Source organism: Podarcis vaucheri, assembly GCF_965113315.1.
Source record: "Podarcis vaucheri genome assembly, chromosome: 7".
Taxonomy (NCBI): domain Eukaryota; kingdom Metazoa; phylum Chordata; class Lepidosauria; order Squamata; family Lacertidae; genus Podarcis; species Podarcis vaucheri.
This window is the reverse complement of record NC_138765.1, coordinates 33,963,564-33,980,769: the sequence shown is the minus strand read 5'-3', so window position 1 is coordinate 33,980,769 and position 17,206 is coordinate 33,963,564. Positions and strand designations below refer to the sequence as shown.

The 17,206-nt window shown below is 45.4% G+C and overlaps 1 protein-coding gene across 12 annotated transcripts in view; it reads right to left on the bottom strand.

The window, feature by feature from the left end:
* The window catches only part of CSMD2 (CUB and Sushi multiple domains 2), a 492,929-nt gene that overhangs the window by 86,642 nt on the left and 389,081 nt on the right, over positions 1-17,206 (bottom strand). For all 12 annotated transcript variants that reach the window (XM_082233181.1, XM_082233177.1, XM_082233182.1 and 9 more), the window contains 5 exons: positions 16,000-16,187; positions 7,945-8,139; positions 6,952-7,068; positions 4,061-4,174; positions 1,328-1,423 (listed from right to left, as the gene is read on the bottom strand). In XM_082233181.1, the coding sequence (XP_082089307.1) occupies positions 1,328-1,423; positions 4,061-4,174; positions 6,952-7,068; positions 7,945-8,139; positions 16,000-16,187 (710 nt within the window). The remainder of the gene's footprint in view (positions 1-1,327; positions 1,424-4,060; positions 4,175-6,951; positions 7,069-7,944; positions 8,140-15,999; positions 16,188-17,206) is intronic.

The window sequence follows — 17,206 nt, the reverse complement described above, 5'->3', positions numbered from 1 at the left end:
TCTGATTAGTGCAAAAAAGCATCAAAAGAAATCAGGGTCGAGCCTTCCTGCGGAGGCTCAAGCTTGCAACTAAGCTGAGCTACCCAGGATATCTAGGGGCTATCAAAAATTATGAAGCCCTCCTGAGGGAGGAACATCTGATGACTTTGTATGCTTTCCCTACTGGGATAAATCATGCACACCAGAATTGTCATTAATTATGGGCTCCCAATTAAGCTTTTGAAAAACACCACAGGGAAAGATTTATTTTTCCTTCCCTTAGAGTAAAATTGTCAAAAGAATATAAAAGCAGTGTTTTGACTCGCAATAAGAGAGGTATCTAGACCAAAGCCAGAAGGCAAGCACACAAAGGCAGTCTCCTCTCCACCCTCTCCACAGAGGCACATACAACTGAGGACCTTCCTAACCCTGCTGCTCTCTGCGGAGGGAAGCCATGGCTGAAACAAAGCAACGAAGCCAGAGTCTTTGTCTACCTAGCTCGGTATGGCCTGCACTGACTAGGCAGAAGCTCTCAAGGGTTTCAGGCAGTAGACTTTTCCTGTCCCACCTGGATATGGAGATACATAGATAGAATACCCTGCTTTTCTTCCAAACTGGGATTCAAGGTGGCTTACTATTTTTTGGTTATGCCCAGAATGAGGCAGAATTTTGTGACTAGTCAGGGGTAGCTATATATATATATATATATATTATTGAACATATTTTAGTGGAAATGGAGTGGGCATTTCAAAAGAAAAATAGACAAGTGAGACCTGCAACAAAATGTTTCAATGTGGAGTGCTCCTGTTCAGGGTTCCAGCCAGCCATACCCTCTCTTCCAGGATGCTCTATTCACTTCCTTCTCTGGTTTTCTGTATTCCTACTCAATAGACAGCTAGCATTTTGTGGCCACTGAGCATTCTTGGCCACTGACTGTGTTCTGCCCTCTTCATTCCCCTGAGTATGCTGGTAACTTTCTCTATTTCCCTGCCCCTCCTTGTCTGAGCTACAATTCTGTTAACACTCACAAGCTGAGCTCACTACTAGAGGGAATGATGAAGAACAATTACAAGTGAGTGGTCTTCTCATCAGGGCACACCTGAGGAGAGATGGGGACAGCAGGAGTGACTGGCATAAATACATTAACACTAGAGCACTCAGCCCAGATTAGTTCTGGATTTAAATCTGCTCCTTGTAATATATTGCACAACCATGCTCCTCTTTGCTCAGTGAGATTTAGGCTATGATCCTCCCAAATAACTCTCTCCTGAGTGACCCTCCCTCGATGGCTTCCACACCACCCAACAAGTGCCTCCAATCCAGTTTGCTTACTGATATCTCTGCCTACCTTGGTAGACAAAATGGAAACCTTTGGCTGTGGCTTGACCTTTGGCACTGAACTTGATGAGGATTTGGTTGGTGGTGGCCAGAGGCAAAGATTCACCTAGGGAAGGAGAAAGCACACAACAAAAATAACAACTCCCAAAGAAAATTCAATAAAGCACAATTCTCACCTAAGTGAAGCCAGGATTGGTCTGGTGCAGCAAGCCAATAAGGTGGCAATTTGAATTTTGTAGGGCAGGAGAGGGGAACCTCAGGCTTGGAGGCCAAAGAAGGCTCTCCAAGCCTCTTTATCCTGCTTGTCAGATTCCCTTGAGGCCACACTCTCTCTCCAACCACATTCCTTGCTGGCCTGGTTTTGCACCCTCATTGAGTGTTTTTGCTTGGCTGGAACATATCCTTGCTTGCCTAGATGGAGGATAGAGGTGTGTGTGTGTAGAAAGCAGCTTATGCAAAATGTCAAATCTAAAGTCTTTGCTCCACCCACTTTTGGCCGCATCCAGCACTGGCATTGACTGTATCTGTTATATCTGAAAGCTGCCTTGACTCCCTTGTCAGGGAAAAAAGGCAGGATATAAATATGATAATGATGATGTGGCATCTGGAAAGTTACCTGGATGGGAATGCTGTAGGACCATGCTGCTCCAGACAGAAAAGAAGTGTTGCTGGAGGACCTCCTGATAATGCTCTCTGCACAGAGTGCTTCCTCCATTTGCTTGGAAGCTTGGATGTGGTCAGGGGGCAGGCATCTGCCAAGCCTGGAGTCAACTGTTCAGATGCTGGCCCAGCCCCAGAGCTCTCTACCAGCCCAGCAAGAAGAGTGGAGGTAAGCACCTGAGGAGCAAGGGGGAGGATGGCTCCAGATGTTTTGATTCCACTCCCTCTTGCAACTCAGGCTGGGAGGGGGATTGAGCTATGCAGGAAGTCTCTACTTGCTGCAAGCCGATGGGTCATAAACTATGAAAATGTTTGGCCCCCATTTGGTGGGATCACACTCCACAGCTGACATGTCCCTGGGTAATTCAGATATCTTTTGTTGAATGGGTGTGCAGAGCCCAAAACGCAAAGAAAGGATTGCAATGTATCCCCATTCCTGTATTGCGAGGGATAAAGGTCTGTGTCTTACTGGGCTTCCAATATAGGTACCATTGGGATGCTACTTCCCATTTGGCAAGAGGCTGAGAATGGGGTTGATCAACAAAACACTAAGAAGTTGTGCCATAGTCACATGTTCACTCAGGTGTATAGCACCTTCATGAACCACTGGAAGTGGGGTCACACTTCTAATTCTGCCGCAATGTTGCATCACCATTGCTGTGCTGCTCTGACCTCTGCACCTTAAGTAAGGTGCTGGAGGAGACTCTTGAGAGTCCCATGGACTGCAAGAAGATCAAACCTATCCATTCTTAAGAAAATCAGCCCTGAGTGCTTACTGGAAGGACAGATCCTGAAGCTGAGGCTCCAATACTTTGGCCACCTCATGAGAAGAAAAGACTCCCTGGAAAAGACCCTGATGTTGGGATAGATTGGGGGCAGAAGGAGAAGGGGACGACAGAGGATGAAATGGTTGGACAGTGTTCTCGAAGCTACCAGCATGAGTTTGACCAAACTGCGGGAGGCAGTGGAAGACAGGAGTGCCTGGCGTGCTCTGGTCCATGGGGTCACGAAGAGTCGGACACAACTAAATGACTAAACAACAAATAAAGGGAGCCTTTTGCAAGAGCAACTACTTGTGCAAAGGTTCCAGGGCTCAGCCATTCTCACAAATGCAATTTCCCTGACAGATGATGCAGCTGGAAGCATTCATAACGTTATATATTTCTGTTTCCTATTGGCACAGTGCTTAAACATCAAGCATGGAGCTTCACAACACTCTACTGCAGGGCAAGTATGTTATGGACCTTCTCCTGACTGCCCACTAAGCTATGTAGGCCATACACCCTGCCCCGCATCCATCCTATTCTCATCTCCCCTCTAGTTTCAGGACTTTCCCACAAGTCAAGCTTCTATATTTGCCTTCCATGCCTACCCCCAGGGGAGTGTAGCCCAGATTTCAGTTATGCTAGGCACGAATGTACCAGGCATCCTCTACAAAAGGCCTTGTCTATAGCAGCTACCCGTTCTGCCCCTCACCCCACTTTACAGAGTGCAAACCAACAAGCGCACACTTTTACACAAACGCTTGCACATGTGTAGAGACAGCTTGTACCTGTGCTCAGTGCACTGCATGAACAAGCCTCTTATCACTGCTTCGGCAACAGGCAAAGATGTTCTTTTTCTTTTTCTGGAGGCCACCGATAAGATATTATGATACTGTACAGTTAAATCTGTTTTTAATGTTTATGTGATTTTTATTGCGTGCGGGGGTTTAAATACGTTGGTTGTAAATTGCTTCAGGGTGTTTGAGTGGGAAGCAACATAAAATGGAACAAACTTGCCCACTCCCTCACAAGAACAAAGCAACTGATCTGCTGGATCAGACTAAAGGCCCATCCGGTCGAGCATTCTGCTCTGAAAGGCACACTAGGCAGGACAGGAGGGCAATATCACTCTCCCGCTCGTTTTCCCCAACAACTGGAATTCAGCTGCATATGTCAAAATCACTTAGTTAGGGCATCTCCTCAGGGCTAGCTGTTGCTGTGGCCCTCAGATTTCTCTCCATGCTACTGAATGATGCCTGAGCAGTATGTATGGCCCAAGCAAGCTTAGGATCTTAGGGAGAGGGGGAACATACTCTTACCTGTGTGGGAACCAGAGAGAGAACTGAGGAGACGGGAATGCTGGTTGGGTCCATCATGCACTTCGATGATATCATGGAGAGCAGTCTGGAAGAAGGCAAACTGACCAAACACCACTGTCAATGAAGCACATTTGGCGCAATTAAACAGCAGATTAAAGAGCAGAAGTTTACCATCACACCAATGAAGCAACAGAGACACAACAGAGTGGTATTGGCATACCCCAAAGTATGTAGAATCGCAACAAAAAATCAACAACTAACAATGATTATTTAGGGGAAGCCATAACTATTTAATGTGGTACTTGCTTTGAATGTATAGCGGAGATGGAGCCTTAGCTGGATAAAACCCTTTGTGGTTTCAGCTACCACTGTCTATACTGATGTGGGGCTTTATTATTTTATATTTTACTGTATGGCTGGTTTGTATTATGTATTGTATAACTCTGCCCTTTTATATCTACATAGATGAAGGGCACACTATAAATATTTAAAATCAATCTTAATGTGCAAGAACACAGATTGCGGATCGGAGGAGCTATGGGTGCTCAGCAATATGCCCAAAATTAAGATCCAGAAGCCCCACTGGAAATGAATGAAAGCTGCACAGAAGCAGCACTTGTCTGGATTGTGCTCAGAAAAAGGCAGTCAATGTTTAGTCCCATCAGCTCCCCCAAATGCTTTCATTGTAAATACAACTAGCAGATTCCTCCCCCTCCAAAAATGAGAGGGAAGTAAATAACAGGCAGCTCATTAGTCCATTTTATTTATTTCTTTTCAAAATACTACCTTCTGAGGGCTTTGGGTTATTTATGCTTATCTATTTTTTTCCAAAGCATAACAGCAGTTTTTCTGACTCAAAACCCTGAGGCTCAAGTTCTTGTTGTTGTCGCTTGTTTTTTTTGCATGCTAGATTTGTTATTTGCAGCTTGTAAATGCCCATTTACAGATTCACAAGTGCCTCGCTCTCTTGTTAGGAAATTTCAGCAGTGAAGCCAGCGGCAATGTTTGTGAACTTTGCAAAATCAGATGTTGCGCTGGAATGCTGCAGGGAGCCCCAATCTTCTCCTGATGCCCCCTCAGGTAATCCTCCAAGGAAGCTTCTTCACAGTCCTTTCTTGTCAGACTTTGTGGCACAACTTGTGAAGCCTGGATAATGCTATATCCAATAGGTCCAAGGTGGTGTCCTTCTGAGCTTGCTAGATTACAACTCCCATCAGGCCCTGCATCATACAGCCAGGCTGGCTGGGGCCAATGGGAGTTGCAATCCCTGGTGGGCAGCTTCCTATGCCATTGGGCCACATTGGCAGGCCTATCTGGTGGTGGTGGGTGGCAGCAGTCTCTAGTAAGTGTCAAGAGAAAAGTCACCTTTTTAATTTTCCACAGTAGGCCCATCACAGCATCTCTCAATCGCAGGTAGGCCCCATTGGGATGCTGAAGTGTCTGAAACTGCCCAAGGATGCCACATGCTGATGCTAGTCCTGATTTCACTCTGCAAGGGTAGCTAACCTGGTGCCTTCCAGATGTTGGTGTTGGACTCCAGATCCCAACACTCATAGCCGGCAACAGTCAAGTATGATGGGAGATGTAGCTCAGCAACATCTAGAGGGCACCACACTGGTCACCCTTGTTCTGTGGAACCCTGGAAGTATCACTCTTCCCCAACAAAGTGTGGCTGCAGGGGACAATTGTAAGATTTCTAGAGCTCAAAGAGTCGAGGCTTTAGACCCCTGCATTAGTTCTCCACTGAATACCGTATTTCTCGCTCCATAGGGCGCACCGGACTGTAGGGAGCACCTAGTTTTTAGGGGGGGAAATAAAGGGGGGGAATTATTTTTTTTCCCCAGCCCCAAAGAGCAAAGAAGCCAAGACAGTGAGCGGGATCCATCCCGCTGGCTGTCTTGGCTTCCACTTTAGCCGTGCACAACCTCTCCAGCCGGGAGAGGTTGCGCGCAGCTTTGGCAGAAGCCAAGTCTTAGCTTTGTTTTTAGCCACAGGGCTGGGGTGGGGGAAGCCCGAGGTTCCCCTGACCCCAGCCCCCAGAACAGGTCCGGGAGTGGCAGCAAGGTTGCATGCAGCCTTGCCGCCGCTCCCAGAGCTTGCGGGGCTGGGGGCGCGCTCCGAAGGCTTGCAGATAGCTGCCTGAAGCCTCCGGAGCGAGGAGGGAGCGCTCCCTCTGTGCTTCGGAGGCTTCCCGTTGCTATCGCTGAAGCCAAGGAGCCTGCATTCGCTCCATAGGACGTACACACATTTCCCCTTCATTTTTGGAGGGGGAAACGTGCATCCTATAGAGCAAAAAATACGGTACTTTTGGCTGAAAAGTTTGGGCCACTGGGAAGGGCAGCTGAATCTCCAGGATTGGTTCCAGGTTTCTGGGGGCACAGGATTTTAGTGGGCTCCTTCTTCCCTTGCTTTCCTCTCAAACCACACTCCCTCGTCCCTCTTGGCCTTTAAAGCAAAACTAATCTTGACAATATGGCAATCCTTTTCTGTAGAGAAAAACAACACAACATTTTGAACTTTTGAGCTGATGAGTGCCATTTTGTCATCAGTGAATGGCCACACCGCTCCCACACATCCAAAATTAATCCTTGGGTCTCTCCAATATAAAGTGTATACACTGCTGCATGCAGATTAAAATATTCCACTAGACCAGTCCTCAACAACTTGGTGGCCTCCAGGTGTTTCGAACGACTCCTTCCAACGGCCTTAGGGACCAGTGGAATATATTCTTCTGGAGGGAAAATCGCCAATCGTGTTGCTTCTTATTATACTTCTCCCATCAAGTGGCATTTTTATTTCCTGTCTCAGGAAACAAAGATGTCATCTGCTGGGCAGAAATGTAACAACGTGAGCAATTTAACTATCAGGGCTTGTGAACACCAAGAATATACCATAGTCTTTGGGCACAACGATGAAATACAGGCACACTTGTCCACTGGTGTAGTTCTGAGGATAGTTTGGAGACAGGACAACACCATCTGATCCTGTGTACTGACCGCCACATGGTGCTGGAATGGGCGAAAAACAACAACAGCAACAATAAATTTGTCTGTCTGTCATGCAGCACATGCGTTTCTCTTTCCTCCCCCCTTTGTTTTTAAAGATATCAGACAATGCATTCTCTTAATACAATGCCCAGCAAGAAGTAGGAACTCTGTAGTATCTCACTGAGGAAATAGAGGATTCCATCCTAAGCAGAACTTGTGCCTGATACATATTTCATTGCAAACTCTGTGCCATCAACTGGAAGGTTTATCACCATGATGTAGGGTCTGTTTGATCTCAAAAGCTGTTGTGAGCAGCATCTTGAACTATGTGGGTTGTTGAAAAGTGGAGTGGGGTACACATGGGTGGTAACTGCTTGAACGGCTCTGCTATGATTTTGGATGCATAACTATCTGTACCCGTGCAACAGCAATGCTCACATGATGCAATTTGAAGCTGCCCTGGTCAGCTTTGGGAGAATTTTTCCTTATATATAATTGTTCCTTATATATCTAGTAGGTCACTGAGGTCTGTGCGAGAGCTCCTCCTGCAAGTTTCAAATATATCAGAAGCCAGTCCCACAGTAGCTTGGAGTAGGGCTTTCACAGTGTGGCTGCCCACTCTGTGAAACTGCACTCCTGTAGAGATACAACAGGCACCCAGTATTTGCACTTTTTGGAAACAAACAAGTATGTTTTTTGTTCTGACAGCCTTTCCCAACTGCATGAATGGGTCTCTGCCATAAGTGCCTATTTTGTATCTATTGTTTTATTTAAAATATACCAGCTATCTAAAACCGTTTTCAAGCTGTTTTTATTGCACGTTGCCTTGAGACACATGTGCAGAAGGTGATAACTAACTAAACAGAAAGAAGTCCACTTCCACTCTACCCTGCTCACCTGTACATGTAGGTCTTGGTTTGTTCCACACAGGTTTTCCATCTCCTCCCATAATGCATGTCAAGGTAGAAACCCCATCAATCACGTAGCCACTGCCACAGTAGTAGGTGATAGTGGATCCCAGTTTCAACTCGCTACCAGCCCGGGTGCCATTCTTAATCGAACCCGGATCGAAGCAAGATTCTCTGGGGTTTTCTGGAACAATAAATTGCCACGATGTTAACTGTTTACTGCTAGCGACCACCCCTGCTTTGTCTTTCTGAATAAAACAAAGTGCCAAAGGATCCTCTCAGGAAAGAATGCAGGATGGTTTATGGAAAACATATTCTGGAGCACCTATTGACTACCTACGGAACAGGGATTCAGCAGGCTTCAGCCTTTGAATCCCTGTTGAAAACTTTTCTATTCCGCCAGGCTTATGCAGGCAATACACACTGCTATACACACTTAATGAGAAACATGCCCTATGGAATTCCATCAGGATTTCCTTCTGAAGAGACCTCCATAGGATTGAAATATGTCTCAATTTATATATAAATAATTCGGGGGGGGGGGAATGAATCCAGAAAAAGTGTGCTCCTTTTCTCTATTCTCCCCTCATCTCCTCCTGATTTTCGTATGCATGAAATATAATTAGGGGCTTTGATTAATCCATAGCTTTTGTCTTTTGAAAATTGCTCATTAAAAGCCCAAGGCTTTTTATTGTATTTTATTTTAATTGTGAACATCGTGGCCCTGGAACAATAAGAAAATGTGCCCTGAAATTAGATTGTCATGGTTCTTTAAAAAAAAAAACACAAAACCCACCACTTCCCCCCATACCTCACCTATTCTCCCTCAAAAAATTCAAGATCTTATTTCCTCATTAGGTGTAAAAAGTCGGATACTGTAACGTCACCTCATCTTCTTTACCACTTGCTTCTGCTCATTCTGCTTATTTACAGCCTCAACTGAGTTTCCAATAACTACAAACAGAAACCCTAGGAAACCTCTAAGGCAGTGTTTCCTTAAAACCATTTGACCTAAAACCTTCTAAATTTGTTGAGCTCAGTCCTCCCATGCTGGCAGCAACCACCTGTTCCAAGGTGGATGTGGAGATCCATGCATACAGTCATATTCATTCAACCAGTTGCATGCAAGGGGCTCTGGATCTGGGTAACAACCACTGGCATTAGACAAGTGGGAATTGGATATATCAGATGGCTCAGGAATGTAGGGAGCTGCCTTGTGCCAAGTCAGACAACCCATCCAGTTTAGTATTGACAACACTGGCTGGCAGTGGCTTTCCAGGGTTTCAAATAGGAGTCCATCTCGTCTGAAACTAAAGAAGATAAGAGAACCAAAAGACACATCTAGTCCAGTATCCTATTTTCACAGCAGCTGACCAGATCCATATGGGATGTCTGCAAGCAGCTTTTCACATGCATGATTTCTAGCAACAAGTATTCAGAAGCATCCTGCCTCTGGAGGTAGAACATAGCCACTAAGCTACAAAGCTTGCCAGAATATTGTGGCAAATCAGAACATCTCTTCAAAGGCTTCACAGGTTTCTAAGCTGCTTCAGGCTATAATTCAGGATGGTTTGGGCCTATTAAGTCCTATATGGTTTGGGGCCAGGATATCCTAAGAAGCAACGGCTTCCTGTTTATTCACTGAGACAGAGTTAAGCACCCGAGCCATGACGATGGCATCAGGTGGAGCTGATGTACGACATGAATGAGAAAGGCACCGCTCGGATAAAGCCTGTGACCAGGAGCAGCTCCATCTCCTTGGAACTGGAAGGGCAAAAGGAAGGGAGCCCAGCAGAAGGTGGAGCCAGAGAGCCAACGAGTGGCAAAAACAACTAAGTCTTGTTTTCTCCTCATCGGCATCGCTGCTGAGTTCTACAAGAGGAAGCATTGACAAGGAGGAGGAGGAGGAGGAGGAGGAGGAGGCTGACAGCTAGAGCCACCCTTTGGAAAAAAGCAGAGACATCACCTTGCCAACAAAGGTCCATATATTTAAAGCTATGGTTTCCCCAGTAGTGATGTATGGAAGTGAGAGCTGGACCATAAAGAAGGCTGATCGCTGAAAATTGATGCTTTTGAATTATGGTGCTGAAGGAGACTCTTGAGAGTCCCATGGACTACAAGATGATCAAACCTATCCATTCTGGAGGAAATCAGCCCTGAGTGTTCACTGGAAGGACAGATCCTGAAGCTGAGGCTCCAATATTTTGGCCACCACAGAAGAGAAGACTCCCTGGAAAAGACCCTGATGCTGGGAAAGATGAAGGGCACAAGGAGAAGGGGACGACAGAGGACAAGATGGTTGGACAGTGTTCTCGAAGCTACCAGCATGAGTTTGACCAAACTGCGGGAGGCAGTGGAAGACAGGAGTGCCTGGCGTGCTCTGGTCCATGGGGTCATGAAGAGTCGGACACGACTAAACAACTAAACAACAACAACAAATGTTGCAATTTAACAGGCAGAAAGGAAAATACCACGCTGTTGCATGAGAAGAACAAAGGAACGTTTATTGTCTTTGCTGGCCAGACAGAGAGGCTCAGTGGATTAACATCCAAAAGGACCGAGCACCCTCCCAAAGAAGGGGGCTTCCTAATATACTTTCCCCTTCTCAGTTAAGACTATACATATGCATGGAGTACCTTCCAATCATTTGGGATAACGCCCTACTATGATTCCATATAAGGACTCTGGTTAATTGCATATTAATTAAGCAAGCGAACAAAGGACTCTCTGAGCACCTTCATGCAGCATGTGGGCTCTTCTGTATTGTGCATACACTTTGGTATGTGGTAACAAGATAAGGAGTAAGGCGAATCCTGGTACCTTGAGGACAGAATGTTTTCTGATAAAGGTAAAGGGACCCCTGACCATCAGGCCCAGTCGTGGCTGACTCTGGGGTTGCGGCTCTCATCTTGCTTTATTGGCCAAGGGAGCCGGCATACAGCTTCCAGGTCATGTGGCCAGCATGACTAAGCCACTTCTGGCGAACCAGAGCAGCGCACGGAAATGCTGTTTACCTTCCCGCCGGAACAGTACCTATTTATCTACTTGCACTTTGACGTCCTTTCGAACTGCTAGGTTGGCAGGAGCAGGGACCAAGCAATGGGAGCTCACCCCATCACGGGGATTCGAACTGCCGACCTTCTGATTGGCAAGCCCTAGGCTCTGTGGTTTAGACTACAGCACCACCCGTGTCCCTAATGTTTCCTGATACAATGGGGCAACTCTTTGGTGCAAGATTAGTTGCAGGTCTCTAATTGCCACAGTAAGAAAGAAGGCAGGCGAGTGGAGAATAAGCTGAGGGACGGCTGTAGCTGGTGGGACAGCACCCCATTTGCCCCAATGGAGCAGCCTCCTCTGACTACGAGAGAGAGAGAGAGAGAGAGAGAGAGAGAGAGAGAGAGAGAGAGAGAGATTGCCTTGATGACGATAGGCAGCAAAAGCCTCTCTGCAGGCAACTCCAGCCCCAAGCCACAAAGTAAAAATAAAAATGTTGCCTTTCTTGTCTGCAGTGTTGACTTCTAAGGGATATTATTATCAGGCCCTTTCTCCACGCTAAAGAAACTCTCACCCCTACAGGCTTCCTGCCACCATTCAGTGCCTCTATTTCTCACTCCCCCCCTCCCCACTTGTTATTCTGAAGAGCCGTGGTGCCTTTCATGTAAGGAGCTGAAGCAGCTACTGCTTGACACTCTGCCTCCCACTCAGCTGTCAGGCATCTTAGGTCTTCTTCTTGATCTCTGCCTCTGCGCTCCCTTTGAGAAAAAAATGAAATGAAACCATACTGCACAATGTTGTGCTTTGTTGCTGGAAAAAGAGGTGGGGAGGGGGATATTCCTTGACCAACTGTCCTTACCCCCCCCCCCAGCTTTTTCATGGAGATGTCTTCTCTCTTCACTTTCATTCCTTCCTTAGCTTGGAGATGGAGGAGAATGTCAATTGATCTGCACTTTGAAGCAAACTGACCTAATTTGCAAACTCCTGGACCAATACGCAAATCAGACAGTAATTATCCTTCAGGATTTTGCACTTCTCTGAATGCAGAGCTACAGTTTGTGGCTCAAAAGTGTTTATAATATGTTGAGAAATGTGCACACTGAGATAAAATACATGTTTAATTGAGCATTTTGTGATAAAAAATCTCATCTAAGTACTATGTATATATGAATTACACATTAAAAAGAATCACAAAAAAGAACAGCAACCCTCCTCATACCTTAGGAACAATGGAAGCTACCTTATTCTGAGTCAGGTCATTGGTCCATCCCCTCATTCCCCCCCCCTCTTTATTCAATCTTTATTATTTTTAAAAATATACATTTATACAACATTTATACAACACTCTGTTTTTGTTTGTAACAAAAAAAAAAAAGAAAATGATGGCAAGTGAAGCAAAGATACTTTTTATACCTCACACAATACACATGACACTACAATTTATGAAAAAAAAAATTAAATTAAAATAAAATAAAAAATAAAGAAGAAAAAGAAGTTTTAAAAAAGACTTCCAAACATTTTCATTGTATGTTATCTGTTATCTGTTAAATACACTTTTACCGCACAGTTACTTATTTCTTCTATTTTTTATCATATTTCTATGTAAATTGTCAATTACCTTTATATACTACAAGGCTCAGTCTGGCTCTGCCAGGCGATTACCCTGTATACCATGGTTCTTCAAATATTCTTTAATCTTCTCCATTCCTTGTGGACTTTTTGTTTTGTTTGGCCTCTGACTCTTCCCGTCACCTTTGCTATCATTTTCATCTACAATCAGGGGCAGGAGTTCTCCTGGATTTCAGTTCAAAATATTTCCCATCCCTACTTGGGGATGTTGAGGATTGAACCTGGGAGCCTCTGCATGCAAGCAGATGCTCTGCCACTGAGCTATGTCTCTGCCGCTCACAACCCTCAGTTTTAGCTCCTGCAGTCTTTAATTTCCCCTCACTGGATGGAATGAAGTGACATCACTCCATTACATCCCAAAATCCAGAGTTGAGTCCCTAAAGTGGCTGGAATCTTGCATGCCTTCTTTCAGCAACTCCTGCAGCCAAGCTGGTGCCAACTGTATTGCTTTCCTTTCCTTTGGACCACATCAGTGAGGCCAAGAGGGGGGGGGAATCTTGTTGGCTGGGCAGCCCAGAACCTCCATAAACATCACCCAGGCTTGTGCCTGGGAGAGGTCACTTGGGTGCTGCAAAAGCGGCAAAAACAATGCGAGAGCCAGCAGTTATGAGTTATCATCTCTACCTGATTGGCATATGGTACGTGTGCTATGGGTTGCCTTTGTTGGTGGGAGAGATCGCCGTGGTCAGCCTGGACAGAGGAAGCTCTACAGCAGCCTTTCGCAACTTGTGGGTCCCCAGATGTTGTTAAACTACAACTCCCATCACCCCTAGCTAGCAAGGCCAGAGCTCAGGGATGATGGGAGTTGTAGTCTAACAACATCTGGGGACCCACAAGTAGAGAACCACTGCTCTACAGAGACTCAAACCATTTCGCACAAGGATGCAGGGAGTTCAGCCTCACCATCAGCTTTACGAAGACCAGCATCCTGGGTCAGGACATCACCAGCACTCCTAGCATCAGCACTAGTGGCCACACACTTGTTCTCATTTTGAAGGAGCTTCAACCTTGTAATCATTTTGGGTGCCTTTTTTAAAAACTAGAGCTAAGTGAATGCCTTAAAGGAGCAACAACTAAACAGGTTTAATTGGCTGGATGTAAATAACCAATAATTGAGCTTTTTTTAAAAAAAACAACAACCCAGAATTTGTTATTGCTAGGTCTGGAGATGGGGGGGGGGAGGCAGGCAGTGTATTTTAAAAACATGGCTTACTAACCTGGGGCTTGCTGACAGATTAGTTTATCCTGGGATTAACAGCCCCCAAACTCACATAAGGCTCATGTTCAAGAAGTGAAAGAGAGGCTGACAGTGTGTTAAAACAGAATCGGCAACAGGTGGCATAGATGGGGCAGTGGGGTGGGGAGACAGGGGTCATTCTCTTTCACCCTAGAGTAAGTTATGGTGTGAATATTGAGACTTCTGCTGGGTGGAGTTTCATACAGAAACACACAGGATGTATTTAAACTGGCTTAAGTCCAGTGAGTTTAACAGTCATCCTTTCTGCCTTGGTTCTTTTTTTTTTCAATTCTTTTTTTTTTATTCAGGATTTTCTTGTTTTACAGAAGTGTAGTGCCTCGTATTTTTTTTTTAATGTAATATTTTTACAAATCCGTTTCATTTGTTGAGGCATTAGGGGGAGAAGAAAAGGAAAAAGAAAAAAGAAAGGGGGGTGGAGAGAGGGAAGATGGATAGGGGTGGGGTCGGGTGGCGGTGTTTCTATTATGTTTATGTAGAGTTGGGTGTCAGCGTTGCTTGTGTTGTTCACTTGTGTTCCTTTGGTGGTGAGAGAGGTTGGGGTTGGCCTAGGGTGTGATTGTTTGCTTGTGATTGGCTGTGGTGATCTTTGTTTTCGTGTGTGGGTGAGGTGGGTGGGTGTTTTGGATCAGGTTAGCCATATTGATTTGTATGCTGTTGGTGGATTATTGTCACTGTCCTGTTGGGCTGTGTATGTGATAAAGGGGAGCCATACCGGGGTGAAGGCGTCTTCTTCTGTTTCCTTTCTGCCCTGGTGAAACCTGAGAAGCATAACTGATTTGGGGAGTAAGACAGAGCTACAGATTCTCTGGAAGCAAATCACCTCCTCAAGAGGCAATACATCCTGGGCCAGCCCTGGGGACTGTCTGAGCTTGGCTGGACAATGCCCCGTTTGCCCTAATGGAGCAGTCTCTAATGCAGCTGGGGTCTTCTTAAATTCCTTCTTGGTTCTCAGTCTTGTCAGCATGCAACAACTGAGTTCGCTATTAGAGGGAGTGATGGGGCTCAGGTGAGACTTGAAATCGGGACTCCCAAGATTACAGTTCATTCTCTCAACAGCTACACTGCATTAACTCTCAAATGGAACTAACTTCACCACAGAGAAGTCTGACTCTGGAGCAAAGTTTCATGTTAATTTTTCCCTTTGAACAAGCCAGAGTTGAAGGGGAGAGAGAGAGAGGGCAGAGCATCCAAATTCCTTTTTAAGAATGACATCTGTGCATTCAGCATTAAGTCAAGAGAGGTTACCCCCACCCCCACCCTTTCCCTCCAGAGAGAGCTAACAACCCATGTGAAGCAATCTTTAATCCTGCTGCAATACACAGAGAGGCGCACCTGGTTAACCCCCCAGTGCTCTCCAAGTACTCTGGAGGCTGAAAGCTGAGAGGAAGTTGCAAAGGGCACGCTCTGCTCTTTGAAGGGTTGCAAATGCAGGATGGGATTAGTCAAATGCAGAGAAGAAATGGAAGGGGAAAGAAGATGGAATATATTACACCTGTACAATCCCACTTCGTCCCCTCTGCAGATGTTCCTCACCAGGCATCCACTTAGGAGATTATGCTTTTGTTTTTTAAAAATAAATTGCTCCCTTGTCCCCTTTGAAAATGTTAGACGGTGTGATTCTCAGCTAAATGGCAGCAGGTTTATACATGAAAATCAGCAGTGTTTAATATTTCCTTTAAAACAAAAACTGCTCATGGAGCTGCAATCATTCCTGGTTTTGAAATTCTGATGGCTTTCCTTCTAAATGTGCACCACACTGCCTTTACATGAGACTAGAAGCTCAATCCATGCCATTTCCAGGTAGTGTCGGGAAGACACGCTTGCCTGAACCCCTGGGCAGCCACTGCCAAACAGAATAGGCAAAACTGAGCTGGCTGGACCAATGGATTAGCTCAGCTTCCTCTGCCCCACTGCTTTCTGTTGCTTCCCTCAACCATGGCGCAAGCTCCCATTCTTCTCTCGCTCTCTCCCGCACGCCTGTCTCTCTAACCCTCTGCCCCCCCCATGCAATGCTCATGACAAGCCTTCGCTGCCACAATGGTAATATGACATAGATGTCTGCTGAATTAAATGCGACTAGGGACTGGTAGCAAAAGATAGGGCAGGATAAAAAAATGGTAGAGATAATAACAACGTAGCTATCTCCTAGAATTTGACACACACCTGTGTAATAGATTACAAATCCCATGTTGCTGACGGAGGCGTCACTCCGGAAGGCCAGGAAGAGGTTATTGCTGCTGCTCTCAATCCTCTCTGGTAGCTGAGTGTCATAGAAACTCCCAATAAGGGGGCTAAGCGAGCTGGGACCATCATAGATGTGCAAAAAATCGTATCCTGGTTCCAAATTGAAGCTGATGAAGAAGGTAGGAAGGGGGGGAAATCCATCAGTGTTAGATTTATTACCATTACCACCACTGCCACCAAGTATATTTGCCCCTCTATTAAAATGACTCTTGAATTAAGTGATAAACTAAAACGGAGTTGAGAAATATTTTTCTGTCTGAGCACAACCTTCTGCGGGGGGTTGCATGTGATACTTACCTTTGTACAGAAGGTTACATTTCGGCCATGCAGAAGCCAGAGAATTCTACACCCACCCCCACCCCCACACCATATATCTCTCCATCATTTATTCAGGCAAGGAAATGGGATAATCAAAGTCCAGGGTCACATTCCAGCCAGGCAAAGTACTCATGGAGGGCACCAAGCAGGGGCAGGACAAGGTGTAGCTCAGAGTCCTGCGAAGCAAAGAGAAGGGGCTGCATTTGGCCCCTTGGCCTAGGTTCACCCACCATGCAAAACAGAAAATAATGACAGGTTTCAGCACAGCAAACCTTTATTGTTTTCAGCCAGCAGCCATAAGATAAACATCATAAATAAAAATTCAAGCTCAAAATATGGGAGAAGAAAACAACAGCAACTAAAAATTGAGACTTAATTTCAGTTTTGCTCAAAATAGCATCAAATCCAAATATACCAATGACTGAAACATCACCATGGCAATTAACTACCAAGTCTGAAATAGCTTTTACTTGGATTCTTGAGTGTAGAGAGAAACCCCATGGGTCACATAAGAGTTTGCGTCATACAAGAGGTAACTTAACTTTTTTTTAAACAGAGAAAATGGAAGTAGGATAAAATAGCTCTTTGAAATTGGGAGCGTGACTCAAGATAGAAAAAGGGCAACTGCATTAATGTGGAAGGTCTTCCAAGCAGAAGCCCCAGAAATACAAACTCATTGTGCCAATGGAACCTGGTGGGATCTGCTGGCATGGCTTAAAAGTGAATGGTTGTGAAGGTTTCTCAGAGCCTGCAGAATGGAACGGTAGCCAGTAGGAGGTTCTATTATGGTCATGCTAAGATTTACAAC